Here is a 16425-nt window from a genome sequence, read left to right as displayed (position 1 = left end):
AGTACACAGTTCGTGAACCAGTTTCTTCCACCATTTAATGATTGCCTCCTTGTTTTCTCTAGCTTCATGCAGCTTGTACTGTATCTGCTTAACTCTATATTCACATATTTTGTCAAAAACCATGTTGAAAACGTGACGCGTGTCGCTTTGTTTACGGATTTAAATGTGTTTTAGATCTCGTGATCCTCTGCCGTTTATCGTTGCTATGGCTGTGTATTCCCACACATGTGCTGCGATCAAGTTTGAAAATAGTTCAGCTTTGCCACTGTGTGGATTAATACTGAATGTGTGTCATGGTTAAGAACAGAGCAATATGCTGGTGTTAAAGTGATAAACCGTGGTGTGCGCTTCTTTCTGGCTTCTGCTGAAAGCAGTCAACCAATCACAACAGACTGGGTCATCGGACCAATCAGCGCAGATTAGCATCGCGCTAAGGAGGGATTTGGGAACAAATGAGTCGCTGAACAAATCAAATGGGAGTCGTTGGAATGATTAGGTAAAAATAAATGCATATTATAAGACAATGAAAGTGTTTTTTGACATTGCATGTATATCAGACTGTTGTTGGAGACCCCCAAACCAAAACATGACCCTTTTTTAATTCATAATAGGGGATCTTTAAATGAATTGCCATTTGACAAAGGCTTCAACAGCTGCTTGCATAAAATTCGATAACTCGCATTATAGAAGATGCGCTGTGCTTTCTATCACATCAGACTTATGTACCCTCCAGAAGCGTACACTGAACATGAATGGTGAATTGTGGGACCATCCCAAAGAGGCACAAAATCACTTTCACAAACTTTTACCTTCTCTGTTCTCTGCTAGTGTATGATTTGTCTAACTCAACCTAAACAGGTTCTACATTTTTTTTTCTTCAAATCCTTCTAACACGAACACTCTTGTGTACTGTGTTGGTCTAATTAGACACAGAACATCATTGCTCTTTTGTTGTCCTCATTTGTAAGCCGCTTTGCATGAAAGTGTTTGCTAAGAGATTAAACGTAAACATAATTGACAATACATTGATTGTGTGTTACTTGCACATCATCACACAGATAGGTTCGGTGAAGAGTTTTAAGCCATGCTTTATCAAAAACAAAACACGGCAACTCACCAATCAGCTTCAAGAAGTGGAATCATTTTCAGTACAATATGGTCCTTGAAACTTCTCAGGAGCACAGGTTAGAGCAGTGCAGAGGGACAGCAGGTCAGGGGAGTTTCCAGCAAACACTCCTCACCTGGGACTGTGGTCACTATGACAATCACCTTAGCTTACCATAAGATAGAGAGAGATTTAATAACCACTCTCCAAAAACCACACTGAGAGGTTATCTCAACAAAACGAGGAAGCTGCTTTGGAGAGTAAAGCGGAGATGGTTTAATGAACAGATGGACGGATGGATGAATGTGAACAGTGTTTTGGGTAATTGGCTCATCATTAAAGAAACAAAACACAGAGTGACACACAACTGTCTTCCCAGAGGGCAAACACACAAAGCTAACGCCTCAGGAGAAATTATTGTTGATAACAACCGCTCTTTTGACACACACACCTGAAGTTTAGTCATATTTTTGAAAGTTCATCAGCAACCAAAACACTTTAGAAAGTTACTTTACTGCTTTAACATTTAGCGCTTTAAAATTATTCAGTATAACACAAACATTTGTTTCACAATAATAATAAAAAAATGTATCTGAAAAATTGAAGAGAATCTTAAATAATAAATCATATCTTACTGAATACTTGAATGTCTTGAAAATCAAAACTAACATCACAAAATAAATATATTATACAAATAAAATATATTTGACATGCTATTTACATTATAATAAACAACAGGTTTATCTATATATAAGAATAAATAAATAAGAGAACAAGTAAAAATGCATGCGGGAGAAATGTCAAGACTCACTTTCAGCTGTTCCTCTTCTTTTAGATTCCAAAAAAACTCGGGGATTTTCTTCCATATTACATCCTCATGCTCAAGAAGTGCACACACAGTGTTTCTAACCTTCATAATAGTCTAGAAACGTACAGTTCTCTTTCGCTGTACTTCAAGTGAATTGAATAATATCATGATCAGTCAGTCAATCTTGTTTTCTCTTCTCTGGACAGAAGTCCCTCCAGCAAAAGAAGCAGAGAGGGAGAACGATGTTGAATGTAGAGGCGGGCAGAAGAAAAATGGGAGGGGGAAAGTGTTGTGGTGACATTAGTGACATTTTCAACAACACTTCAGAGAGAGTTGTAAAATAACAAGCATGAGCTTTTTACAAAAACTTTATTGTGCCATACAAAAGTTTGGGATTAGCCTAAGATTTTTTTTAACTCTTCTGCAAAAATCTGCAGTAAAACAGTAATCTTGTAAAATATTATTCCAATTTAAAATTGACCATGTTCTTAAGATTTATTTTAACATAAGTCTTCAGAAAACATTCTAATATGCTCAGCCAACCTTTACTTTACCACGGTCTAAAGCTGTTGTGCTTCTTAAGATTTCTGTGATAACTTTTTCAGGATTATTTGCTAAATAGAAAACTTAAATGAACAGCATTTATTTGGAATTTTTATTATTTCTTAACTAATTTATTGTCTATTTGCAGAACATTTTGATTAAATGCACCCTTGCTGAACAAGGCTATACTTAAACTAGAAAAATACTTGAGAAACAGTATATATTCTAAGCATTTCAAAAGACATTTTATCTTTTTTGTTGTTTAAATGGAATTTCACATTAGAAGTACACATTAACACACACACACACACAGGCATAAAAATGTATTCCTACACTGACTCTTACAAGCGGCGCAACGCACTTGGACCTTTCAGGCACACATCTTCAAAATGCTGCGTGTGCACCACAGGCCACGTGACAAGAACTGACCAATCAGCTTCATATTTTGTATAGAATATTCACATTTCGCTATCTCAGACAAACACTGCAGTATTTATGCACTTCATAAATAAAACTTGTATCAGAGTTGTAGCAATGTTTTGTCAGCTTATGATCCTCAAAGAAAACGGTTGATGGTCGCCTAGCAATCTACATATAGGCCACAATAAAATTGTCAAGCATTGACCGGTCAGAGGTGGCAAAAAGGTTGGGGACCACTCATCTACACATTTCCACTGTGTGATGGTCTATCACAGATGCCTCCAGGACTAGAGAAGTTGCAGGTGCTTCTGGACACGGTTAACATAGGGCTTCCTTTTGGCACACTGCAGTTTAACTGGCATTTGTAGATGTAACTACATACTGCGGTTGACAAAGGTTTGCCAAAGTAGTCCTGAGCCTATGTGGTAAGATTGCTTATAGATGAATGACGATTCTTGATGCAGTGCCGTCCGAGGGAACAGAGATCACAGTAATTCAGCATAGGCTTGCGCTCTTGTCCTTTACCCACTGAAATTTCTCCAGATTTCTTGAATCTTTTATTGACGTTATGCATTGTTAAAGGTGAAATATCCAAATGTCTTCCCATATTTCTTTGAGGAACATTGTTTTTAAACATTTCAATTTTCTCACATATTTGTTGGCAAACTGGCGATCCTCGACCCATCTTTGCTCCTAAAAGACTAGACTTTTCTTGGAGGCTGCTTTTGTACCAAATCATAATTACAACCACCTGTTGACATCACCTGTTTCAAATCACATCGTTATTTAACTAATTGACCCGGTTACTAACCCTATACTGCTCCTGTCTCAACTTTTTTTGGAATGTGTTGCAGGTCTGAATGAAGGATGTATATTTACAAATGAAGTTGACCAGACAAAATGCGAAATATTTTGTGTTCATATTGTCTGAAATACAAGTAAATTTGGAAGTCACTACTTTCGCTTTTTATTAGCGTTTTTCATATGGTCCTGTTGTGAATTTCTCTATCTGGCTCATGGCACCAAAACTGTTGTGAATTTCTAAGATTACCCAAAAACCAGGGAGAACTTTCGCGTATCTTCAAAGCAGAATCCTTTTAATAAGAACTCGGCGTCGCTGTGGTGTCATCCAACGAACTCTGTTAGTGCAGCAAGCACCAAGTTTAAATACATTTTTACAGACAGTGATACATGTGGGTGGAGACAGTCTAAAACAAAGCATGTAAATGAAATGTTGTTGTCAGCAGGGTAAATTTCATTACCTCAGTCTCAATCTAATCAATTGCATTTCCCAGTCCTGATCTCATCAGCATATACAACAGACACAGCCGTGCTTTGAAACTGACAAAATTTGCATTACTTTGTAGACTGAGACTGTATTTCACATATAGGCTCCCTCAGAATGTATTTTACAATAAAATATATATATTTAAAGAAATTTGTAATCTTTCAGTCCCAACCATTTTCTGATTTGTGGTTGTAGAACAAATGACTGAACATACAGATGCACGCATAAAACTCAGATTTTCCCCAATTACATGAAAAAATGCTTGGTTTTGGTTTCTGAGCAGGATATTTCTCCTTGGACTCAAAATGCAGTGTAGCAGTAAGATCTGCACGGCGCTGTTAACACTGAACCCAGTGGACCAATCAAAACTCATCACCGCTCAAGCTCTCGAGCCCAATCAAAACCAAACCCTACAGTAACTCTGGGCCCAACAGACCAATCACGCAATCACTGTACCACGTCTGAAAACCAACAGATGGAGGAAAAACATTCACCAACACTTAACTGTGTTGCAAAATGTTTATTTATATACACAAACATATTTATATATTCTCATCTGAAGATCAACTGCTTGAGCCATACACTGCCAAAGGCTTTTTTTCCTTTTTGTTTTACATTTAGGGAAAAAAAAAACAAAAAAAAAAACAAAGATCAGAGCTTCTGTACGGGTGTATAAATATAGGTTAAACTGGGGATTTACAGCATTGGACAAAATGAACATTGTATTCAAATCATCATCTTGATCACATGCATTTGAAGTTAAAAATTCCCACAATCCACTTGAAGCAGAGGAGCAGCAAGAAGAAACAAGACACAACTGAACCAAACAATTAGTCTGCTCATCAGCTAGCACTGACAGAACATCCGAGAGACAAGCTGCTATTTAAAACATTAGCGCAAATAAAAACAGCAAAGAAATGTTACACCAATATGACCATCTTTAATCCAATAATTTGAGAAGAGCAGGACCCCAGAGTAATCCTGACGACAGCAGTGTTACCGCGTAACATTAGTCCGTTTATCCGATTCAGTTTTTCAGCGCATCATTACAGATTGTTTTCAGTGTTTTATTGTGGATATGAAAAGCTTCACGCCCTCGACGGCACGAAAAGAAATCTGAACACAAATAAACAATGAGGCCAATGTTTCCAGGGTTCGGTAAATAGGGGATATGTTGATCTCACACTCGCACTTACAGTCCCTCTCTTTCACACACACACACACTCACCACCACTTCTCCTTAAACCTGGTCTCTGAGTTTGGCCAGTCTCTGAGAGAGCTCATCCTACAGTGAGAGAGATAGAGGTGTTACAGTACATCTGTCATTTGTTAGTGTGTCTGTGTTTATGTGTGTGTGCTTTACCTGTTCTGCAGATGCTACGCTGGTTCCCACTGATCCTGTCTGACCTTGAGGAAGCTCCATATTGAGATCCAGCCTAAACACACAAGTGTTGTTTGTTTGTTTTTATTTTAAGTAGCATTAGAAAGCTTTTATTTACACTTTGGAAAGGGGTGTGGACATCAGAGGCTCATTTGCATTTCAAGAGACACATAAAAACAAAACGTTGGAATGTTTAGGGGAATGTGGGCGGTTCATTCCACTGTGGCGACCCCTGATTAATAAAGGGATTAAGCCGAAAAGAAAATGAATGAACCACATTGCAAATCATTCAATCAAATGCCAAAAATTTAAAGAATGCTATAATAAATGAAGCGTGAAGCATGTCTGAAATCTGCAGTGAAATTTAAACCACCCTGAACTAAACTAAACTGAACTTCAACTCTGAAATCTGGACTTTACTAGAACTTTGTTAAGCGGCTTTGACACAATCTATATTGTGAAAAGCGTTATATAAATAAACATGAACGTACACATCTCTTCAGGCTGCATTTACACTGCAGATCTTGATGGTCAATTCTGATTTTGTGACTGTATCTGATGTTTTTGATGCCCCTTTTTGACAAGTTGTTTTGCTATAGTTTATGACAGAAAAGTTTGTCCATATTCTTTTAATTGAGGCTTTTTAAACCAGTAGTGTTTTTAATTGTCATGTCCATAGCATGATTTATACATGTTTTGTATGTAATGGTTTTATATTCATTTATATTGTTTACGTGGCGAATGTTGTGGTTGCCTTCTCTCGTTAACATTTCTAAATACTCGTGCTACATGACAGTATAATATCCTTTTTTGTCCTAGTATATAAGATTTAAGGTTTGGGATGCTGCTGAAATCTGTTCTGAAGTGAAAGCATCAGAGACAGCTACAGTTTCGACTCCCATTGACAGGTGAAAATTCGATCTATCTGCTTACACTGCAGACATGAGGGCATGGATCCGATTCATATCGGATTAATTTTCTACATATGAACAAGGCCTGAATCTGATTTGAGTAAATCGGAATTACACGTACATGGGTCATATCCACATAGGAGATCAGAAATCGGAATTGGGTCACTTGAACCATGCAGTGTAAATGCAGCCTAACAAGCTGGGATGAACAGATACATGCAATCATTTATTCCAATAATGAGTTCCTTAAAAGGAAATTTCACCCAAAAATTAAAATGAACACAGCGTTTGCTCGCCCTCAAGTGATTTCAAACCTTTATGAGTTAAAAGAAGATATTTTTAAGAATAGTAAAAACCTGTAACCATAATAGGAAAAACAAATATACTACGGAAGTCAATGGTTACAGGTTTTCAGCATTCTTTAAAATATCTTCTTTTTTCTTCAACAGAAGAGAGAAACTCATAAAGGTTTGAAACAAGTGGAGGCTGAGACCTTCAATCTCTAAATATGATCAATTATTGCCTTAATTGATTAAATCAATTACTAAACCATAGATAAATTGGTGTATGTGACTCTGGACTACAAAACCAGTCTTAATATTCAAATGAAAGCTGAATAAATAAGAATTACATTGATGTAGAGTTTGTAGGAATAGGACAATATTTGAGTGAGGTACAACTATTTGAAAATCTGGAATATTAAAAATGGTGAATATGATTAAAAATGGGTCTGCTTGAAATAGAAAAGATAGTAGATCCAGCTGTGTGCTTATTGGGAGCACTGTCCAAAGAAATGTTTAATGAAGAAACAAGATTTGTACGAAGGATATTATTACTGGTTGCAAAAAATAACAGCACATTGGATGGAAGAAGGTTCCCCAAAGGTGGCTCAGGGGATTCCGAGACTTAAACAGGTCTATGCAATGGAAAAAATGACTGCATGTCTACCAAGGAAGACTGATTTTTTTCTGAAGAGGTGGAAAAGTATTACAACCTATTTAGATATGTACATTTAGAGGTTAGTGGGGTATATGGACAAGGACATTTAAATTCAGTCAGCCAGGGCTTCCGGTGAATTGTCATCTAATACAAAATTCCCGCATTTAAGATCTGATTTCTTTAAAAAGCAATGATTTTTGCTGGCTGAGATACGATATAAAAAGGGTCTCAGACCAAACAAGAAGCACTGCATTAAATTAGATTTTTACACACCATGTCCTTAAAATATGGCAATTAATTTTACCTCAGTATTTTCAATGGAATTTCTGCGCTGGACTGCTGCTGCTGTTTAAACGCTCTTTCGTCACTTTTTACACTTTAACAACAGAATGGATGCCTAAATCTATTTAACCGGATGTATTGTAATTACATTACAACATCTATGCTGTAAAAGGAACCTTATGAAATTAAAAATAGTTACTTTAACCCCTCACCAGAAGTTCATAATTGGCTGAAAAACACTAGCTGTGCATATAGCCCATTAACCCATCACCAATGTAATCTGAGGTAACTCCAATGTAACTTGATGTACAAATGTATCCCCTGAAAAGTATTTATGATGGCAGTACTTTTTTATTTGTTTATTTTGTGTTATTTTTATTATTTTATTTTAGATTTTTTATATTATATTTTTTAAAATGTATTTACTCCCTCATTTGTAAGGGGTTAAATTGTTGGGGAGGGGGTTGTTCCAGAAAAAACATTTATTGAAAAATCTTAAATAAAAAGTAAAAAATATGATAAAAATTGGTCAGCTTTGCATAATAGGAAAAATAACAAAACATTTCCCAATAATGTCACTGTATTTAGATTAAATAAATGCTGCCTAGGTGTATAAGAATCATATTGAAATCCTACAGTTCGCAATCTTTTGTGGCATACGTAGCATTTATTACAGTGGTCACTGCTAATAAAAAAAGTAATGAATCTCAACACTTAAAGCGTTCTTACCCTGCTTCATCTGCCATTTCCATCATAAGAGTGTCAACTTGACCCTGAAAAACAGCAAGTGTCATAAACGGCGAAATAACAAGCATGTCGGTCAGTGCACATGCAGTCAGAGTAGCATTATGTGTATGCGTCACCTGTGGTGTGGTCAGCGTTGTGGTGCTGCTCATCGAGTCTTCCATCTGAGCCGTCTGAACATCCAGAGTCTCAAACTGACGCTCAAACTTCTCCATCAGACCTGATATCTAATGATTAACACAGAATATTAATATTAATCAGAGGAAAAGAGTAATTGTATGTGAAAGAGCTGCTCAACGAAAACCCTTTAAGACCTAGAGGACTTTATCTCACCTTCTCAAGGTTCATACTCTTCAGGGTTGCATCCATGCCCTTCACCACCCCAGCCATAGACTTAGTGACCTAGCGAATAAAAATCAAAAGTTAAATATTAAGCCGACTGGATGAATGGAAGAGCATATTTTAGTTTGAAGAGAAAAGCACGTGTGTGTACTTGGTTCATGGTGACTGCAGTCTGTACTCGTGCAGCCACTGCATCCACTCTCGCGCTCATTCTGAGGAAGTTCACAGATTGGTTCTTCTGGCGAATGGCGTTTTCTGCATGTATCCGTGCAACTTCCATGTTGCCCTTTTGGATCGCCTGAGTACCAAAATAAAAGCAGCTTCATCTGACACATCGTTGATAAAATAATTTAACATTAAAGAGATAGTTCACTTAAAAATGAACATTTACTCATTTACTCAACCACAAAAGGTTCCAAGGTACCTTTTTCAGAGTTAACTTTTCTGTTGAACACATGAGAAGATAATTTGAAGGATGTTAGAAACCTTTAACCATTGGCTTTCGTATCAGAAAAAACAAATACTATGGAAGTCAATGGTTACAGGTTTACAACGTTTATCAAAATAACTTATTTTGCGTTCAACAGAAGAAAAAAACTGGGAGGACTATACTTTTAACAAGCAGTAATTACACTTGCTATATTTCTGAAAAAATTGAAGTGTAAAGTACTTAAAAGTAATATAGTTTAAGTACTTAATTAGGATATAGAAAAAAACTACAAAAACAGAGATTATTTGTATTATTAGTCGTTTACTTGTATTATCAAATAGAAAAAAAAATTCAGAGACCACTTGGAGATTCATAGTTTCTCTGGATTAACATTTTATAGTTATGTGTTTGAAGAACAATACAAAAAATTACATTTAACTCAAACTACCGATGACATTTCTTCTAAACATTAAATAAATTGATGTCATAAAAAAATCAGAATTGCAAAAAATTATTTTTTTAATAAAAACTACATAAATGTAATATCTTGTTTATATTTCAGTTTAAGGGTTCTAATGTTATTCTGACTTAATTCCTCTTAATTCTCCCTATTTCCTCAGAATTGTGAAATGTAAACTTGCCATTAACAATTCAAAAGTCAATACTGTGAAATTCAATTTAGTAGACTCTTAATTTGGTTTGACCTTGAATTTTTAATATGCATATTTACTTTCACAAGAGTGTAACTTCTCAGTATATTTTATCCAATCAAGCACATAAAATATAGACAGAAAAACTTAAAAAAAGCTCAGAAAGCTGTGCAGCTGCTTAGTGAAGATGCTACTGTATTGCTCCATGTGTTTTGTTTGTTTACCTTCTTGACTTTCACTTTCTCTGCTTTCTCTTCTTTGTCACATTTTTTGGAGTTCCGCTGAAGTTCTTTGGCTGCAAATTTGAGATTGAACAAATGTTCTGCAGGTCAAAAGTCAAGGAAAAATCTGAAAACACACTTTATCTTCTCATACATAGAAAACATTTGCGCAATACAAGCCTATGATAGTATCAACACAATACACCATCTCAAAACTGAACAAACTAGTCTGACTGGATTGGGACTTCACCTAAATAAGATTTAGGTGGCGACATTACGTATTCTACGTCAGAGTCGTACCTGGCGGAATTTGGTGATGTTTTAGATCAGTTACACAACCAAAGACGTGTATATATATCCACATGAAATAACTTAAATATTAGGAGTAACGTTACGAGGAGTTCACTAACTCTGCTTTCAGGGTTTGTTTTGTACTATTTATCCCCAAATCCACTTTCTAAATCAATCACAACCTCCAGTGACGACAGAAGAAATTCGGAAATACGATTTGACCTATCGAATGTAACCTGACTAGACTTCATTTCATATAATATACTATAATAATCTCACCACCGACTTTAACTCATCCATGAGTCTTAGTAACGTTAAAAGTGTTTACGGTCCCAGCGAGAAAGTGTATGTGGCCCGGGCCCGACTCCTCCGGTCTAAAAGGATACTCTCCATGCTCGACATGACTGCCCGGTGGTGCTGCGGGTTCAACTTGAAGATCAGACGAGAGAAGTGTTCAGCCTTGTCTTCACCGAGCTCTTCGTGTGGATCTGTTACAGTGGCCGCTCCGTTTGTTGTATTTTTCCTGTATTCACTTCCGGCTTCTCCGAACAACTGGAGTGATGTCACGGTCATGCGCTCAGGTCAGTGATGTCACTGCAAGAGAAAAAGGCGAGACGTGTTGGGATAGATGTTTTTCATATATATATATATATATATATATATGTATGTATGTATGTATGTATGTATGTATGTATGTATGTATATATGTATATATATATATATATATATATATATATATATATATATATATATATATATGTATATATATATATATATATGTATATATATATATATATATATATATATATATATATATATATATATATATATATATATATATATATATATATATATATATAGTTTTTTTAAGCTGGGCTCCGCAAAGGGGGGCTAAATGGGCTAAAATGTGTAGACAAAAATACACATGTAGTAAATAAGTGTTAAAACTGTGATAAAACCGTAAACTATTATGACCATGAATTAAGATAAAAATTAAGATAAAGATAAATTAAGACCATTAAAATAAAACATTATGACTATTTAGATCATATTAAATCCACAAATTCACTTGTGAAATAATTAATAGGAAAAATTATGATTAAATTGATAAAATGTATATTAAAGTAATAATAAGAAGTACAAAATGGGGTTCACTGTACTTAACTGACCTTCACAATCACCAGGTCTCAATTCGGTTGAGCACCTATGGGATTCAACTATGAATGTTAGTCTGGTAAATTCAGAACTGCCTTAATCCTTCATGGCATAGATTCAACAAGGTACTGGAAATATTGCTCAGTGATTTTGGTCCATATTGCCATGATAGCATCATGCAGTTGCTGTAGATTTGTCAGCTGCACATCCATGATGCAAATCTCCTGTTCCACCACATCCCAAAAGTGTTCTATTGGATTGAGTTCTGGTGACTGTGGAGGCCATTTGTGTACAGTGAACTCATTGTCATGTTCAAAAAACCAGTCTGAGATGATTCACGCCATGGAGTTGCCTCCATGTGATTGGCTGATTAGGAATTTGCATTAATGAGCAGTTGGACAGGGTACCTAATAAAGTGGCCGGTGAGTGTATATATGCTTTCGTATCAATATGGAAAGGTGCATGCAGTATGTAAGTTTGACACCCAGACAGTGGTTGAAGTAGGTATTACATTCTTAAATCAAAACAGACACAAGCGCAGGTTGCCAGATTGATGACCAACAGGAGCAAGTCTGACGATCGAGCCTAAAGGCTGATTTAAACCGTGTTCTATATAAAAGCAATGGCACGAGATAGAAGGAATATTTTTCATATTAAAAGGAGTTTTTGTTCTAACAAACACCTCGAATTGATATATTAGAAATGGCTTCTATTTCATGCAGCTGAACAACAGAAAACTGACAATGATCACCCCAGATACACCTCATGTGCTTTACTCAGTGTTAAATGTTAACAATATGAATTTGAATGTCATTTTACATGACATTTATTGCCATACTACTGAAAGCAGCAGCAGACAGTTCAATTCAGATCTTGAAAACAAAATAAACTGTTTGAAATTGAACTTTAGAACTGTGACTCTAAACCAACACATATCAGTGATTCAGCATGTACATTTAATATTGTTGAAGAGGTTTATTATGTATTAATTCGATTGTAAAATTTACCATTTTGTAGGAGTGCAGTAAGTGCACTATTCTGTGCTTCTGATTGGCTGTATTTAAACTTCTGTCGTGTTTCATCTGGTGCAAACAGCCAAATTGCTCATCACTGCAAATTTCGTCACGTAGCATGTGGTTGGGACACAGGGTTAAAACGTAATCTGCTCACCTAATATTTACGCTGGTAATATTTATATAATTTGCTAATTTTCAAATTGATACCCTAATGTGGAACTGATCTGCGTCTGATTTCAGAGTCTGCTACTGACCACCGGAGGTTGCATTTCGGTAATGGATGCATGCTTTCAGAGCCTTTCTAAATGAATGAATGAAATACACGGATTTCCACCAAGGCAACCTAGGATGCTGAAATATAATTGGCTAAACTGGCATTGGGCAAGTTAAAAAAAACAAAACAAAGACAGATATTCCAGCACATAACTCGCATTTTCAAAGCAAAATATCTGACTTCAACATTGTTTTTCAGATAAACAAAAAACGTTCACTTGGCATGTTTTTTTAAATATCCGCAAACATATTATGGTATTTTTATGCTTTAGAAGAGTCGAAAACTTACATACATCACCTTTTAATGCTTTTAGCACCATGTTGAATCAATACCCCGAAGAACGAAAGCAGACTTGAAGGAAAATATAGTCCACCAACAAGGTGTACCAAATAAAGTGGCCAATTAGTGTACATGCACACATAAACAAGCACAAATACAGAAAACAGAAGAACATAACAGTAGCAGAAAACACTAGTAGAACATAATCAGTTTTACATCTTTTATTATAAAAACAATCCAAAATGTGTACAAATAAAAAAAATGAACACACAAGCTTATGACATCTAACATCATCATGACCATCTTCCCCATCATAGTCACTGACAGATCCAGGCCTCGTCTGTCACACCATGAACAACCCTGATAAAAAAGCTGTGAAAATGGAAAGGAAATGAATGAACTCAGTCTGGTTAGATTATGTCAAAGTGACACAGAGCCTGAAGATTCTAATGCTGTATCCAGACAGGCTGAGCTCTCAAACTGGGAGGAAAATCAGTTTAGAGACTGGATGAAGAAGGTGCTTCTCACAGCAGTGCAACTAAGAGAAAACCAAAAGTAAGACACTGGATAAACTAAGAGCAAAACAGAGCAAGAGAGATGTACCAGTGCGTTAAAAAGGTGTCCTGGACACACCGTTTGACACCACAAACTCAGATTCAATTTGATCTCTTCAGTTTATAATGCTTTGTATTCACCATCCTGAACACACATTAGGTGACTTTCAGAGAGCGTTTCCTGTTCAAACCAGAACAGTCTTTTCGGTTTTCATGATAAATGGCACAGAGGGAAATTAACACCAAACCAGTAAAAAAAAACAGCCTGTTACTCTTCAGAAAGCACCAGTTTCAATATACATGAAATCTGAACCAGTCAGAATAGAGGATTTAGACGTCACCTCATGTCCACCAATCAGCTGCCACATAAACTCGACATAAAATGTGCAAACATCATCAACACGAACGTCCTCCTTACTGAAAGCCAAGAATGAATCCGAGTGTACCATACAAGAGTGGAAAAATATAAATATATTCTGTAAAAAAAGTGTATCTGAAGTGTATTCGAGCGAGGAGAAGTGCGTTTTCTCCTACATTTCCCAAGATCCTCCTCTCACGTCTGAGCTCAGATGGAGGAGGTGCAGCGCGAGTGATCTGGAAGTACTTAATGCGTCTCAGATTGATCTCATTATTGAACAGAGGTAAATGCATAACCTGATTTAACAGTGAAGTCAAGTCAGCTGAATTACACGGTAAACTTAAGTGTTTTCGATGATCGTTAGTTTAAAAAAAGGTTATGAAAAGAATGCAAGATGGAAGTGGGAGAACAGCAGCACCATCTTTCTGACAGGATAGACTCCTCGGAGTGAGAGAAACTGAAAGACAGAAGATGGGAAGAACGACTGACTCTTTGCCGCTCTGGACCAGAATAAGGCAGAGGTGGCTGATTAGACGATGGTGTGGTAGATTCTAGCAAACCACAGAGAAGAGAAAGCACCACAGTCCAGGAAGAGTCATGAACGTCAAGTCTGGGGATGTAAAACAAACAAAGACAGTACTAAAAACAAAATCCCTGCAGTAGTGAGTCTGTGTAAGGATCATCAATGTGTCCAGCCCATTAGATGGCTGACCCTTGCACGTTCAGTCATGCGACGGACTCTTCCGGAACGGGACATTCCCAGATTCAGCGGGTCCGACGTGGGACCCTCCTCTTCAGAGTCGTCGTTGTACAGAACAGTCCTACGCCCTTGGTTACGAGTATTGACCCGTCCCGACTTTGGAGTCCTTTGATTTGACCTTTTTGATGGTGAAATGACATTTTCATCATCTGACTCCTCCTCTTCCTCCTCTGGTTCTTCTTCTTCATCTGGTTCTTCCTCTTCTTCAGGCTCGTTATCCTCCTCCTCTTCCTCCTCCTCCTCCTCCTCTCTGTTGCTTGTCCGCCGTGGTCGTTTCTCAGGTTCTGCAGACTGCTCTTCTTCTCCTTTCCTCTTTCTCTTTGTGTTGTCAATCGTGGGAGCTGGCGGTGGAGGTGGAGGTGGTGGTGGTGGCGCTTGAGCTTTGCCTTTCTGTTTATGTTGCGGAGCTTTGCTGTAGTCGTGATCGCCGCCATCTGCGAAGCCGCTTACCTCGGCACTGCTGTCGTCGCTCTCGGATGAAGAGGAGGAGGTTGCAGATGAGGATGAAGATGCAGATGTTGAAGATGAAGATGAGCTGGTGCTCTCACATTCGGAAACCTCTCCCTCTTCTGTTAACACAGCTCGTCTCCTACGGGAACTTCGACCTCCGTTTGGTAGAAAGACACCTTTAGATAAATACAGGACAAAATAGTCAACTTTTGGGAGAAACAGGTTCTTTGTGAAATATGCTGCTGTTCAAACGGTTCTGAAGGTGATTTTTTTAGGTGCCACTTTTCATTCATTAATTAATTTTCCTTTAGCTTAGTCCCTTTATTCATCACCAGGAGTCGTCACAGCGGAATGAACCACCAACTTATCCAGTATATGTTTTACACAGCGGATGCCCTTCCAGCTGCAACCCAGTACTGGGAAACACCCAAACACATTCATTCACACACATAAACTACAGCCAATTTAGTTTATTCAGTTCATCTATAGCGCATGTCTTTGGACTGTGGGGTAAACAAGAGCACCTGGAGGAAACCCAAGTGAACACGAGGAGAACATGCAAACTCCACACAGAAATGCCAACTGGCCCAGCTGGGACTCAAACCAGCGACCAACATAGAATAAGAAACTAACATTCCCAGAAAGTTCTTTAAACAATAAAACCGAACTGACCACAACTTATTAATGGTGTTTGCATATGAATATCAGTCAACTGTAAGAGGAAGTTCTTTTTGATAAATGTTACTGTTCAACTGTTTGTGAGGGTGGATTTATTTTTAGGTGTCCCTTTATATAATTAGAAATAATTGTTATTTTATTAACAATTATTATTTTGGAGATCTTTTATAATGTTTTTTTAAAATAAAGAAAAAAATAATACAGGTTGAAGACTGAAGTCGTTTCTATATTTAATACACCGTATTTTCAAATATAATTCAGTTTCATTACTACATTTTTGGTCTCATCCCAGCAGCCACACAACGTCATAAGGCATTAATGGTTGAGATGTCAGGTGTCAAGCAGTGTCTAAGGACAATATTATTTTGTAAAAATTATTATTTTATAAACAAGACCTTTGGCCAGCGGAGAAATTAAAATGGTCGTGCCCAACTGAGTCTGGTTTCTCTCAAGGTTTTTTTCTTCACTTTCACCAATTGGTGAAGTTTTTTCCCTCTCCGCTGTCACCACTGGCTTGCATGGTTCGGGATCTGTAGAGCTGCGCAT

The 16425-nt window shown here is 37.0% G+C and overlaps 2 protein-coding genes across 2 annotated transcripts in view; both read right to left on the bottom strand.

Annotated features, from left to right (window-relative positions):
• Positions 1 to 4669: 4669 nt before the first annotated feature.
• chmp1b (charged multivesicular body protein 1B) lies at positions 4670 to 10920 on the bottom strand. Its single transcript, XM_056457645.1, has 9 exons — positions 10742 to 10920; positions 10068 to 10165; positions 8915 to 9061; positions 8755 to 8823; positions 8541 to 8648; positions 8407 to 8450; positions 5528 to 5600; positions 5393 to 5449; positions 4670 to 5280 (listed from the first exon to the last, which is right to left on the bottom strand). The coding sequence occupies exons 1-8, from the start codon at positions 10755 to 10757 to the stop codon at positions 5405 to 5407; spliced, it is 600 nt and encodes a 199-aa protein (XP_056313620.1). The 5' UTR covers positions 10758 to 10920; the 3' UTR covers positions 4670 to 5280; positions 5393 to 5404.
• Positions 10921 to 13285: 2365 nt separating this feature from the next.
• The window catches only part of LOC130229053 (bromodomain and WD repeat-containing protein 3-like), a 37182-nt gene continuing 34042 nt past the window's right edge, over positions 13286 to 16425 (bottom strand). Inside the window, 1 exon segment of the mRNA XM_056457646.1 lies at positions 13286 to 15377. Coding sequence (XP_056313621.1) covers positions 14674 to 15377 — 704 coding nt within the window. The 3' untranslated portion in view covers positions 13286 to 14673.

The sequence above is a fragment of the Danio aesculapii genome, chromosome 5 (genome assembly GCF_903798145.1).
Source record: "Danio aesculapii chromosome 5, fDanAes4.1, whole genome shotgun sequence".
Lineage (NCBI taxonomy): Eukaryota > Metazoa > Chordata > Actinopteri > Cypriniformes > Danionidae > Danio > Danio aesculapii.
This window is presented reverse-complemented; position numbering and strand designations above follow the sequence as displayed.

Coding starts and splice junctions, on each gene's coding strand:
- chmp1b (XM_056457645.1), bottom strand. Junction 5,601..8,406: donor GAAATGGCAGATGAAGCAGG/GTAAGAACGCTT, acceptor TTGTGTGTTTAG/GCTGGATCTCAATATGGAGC. Junction 5,450..5,527: donor GCGTAGCATCTGCAGAACAG/GTAAAGCACACA, acceptor CTCTCACTGTAG/GATGAGCTCTCTCAGAGACT.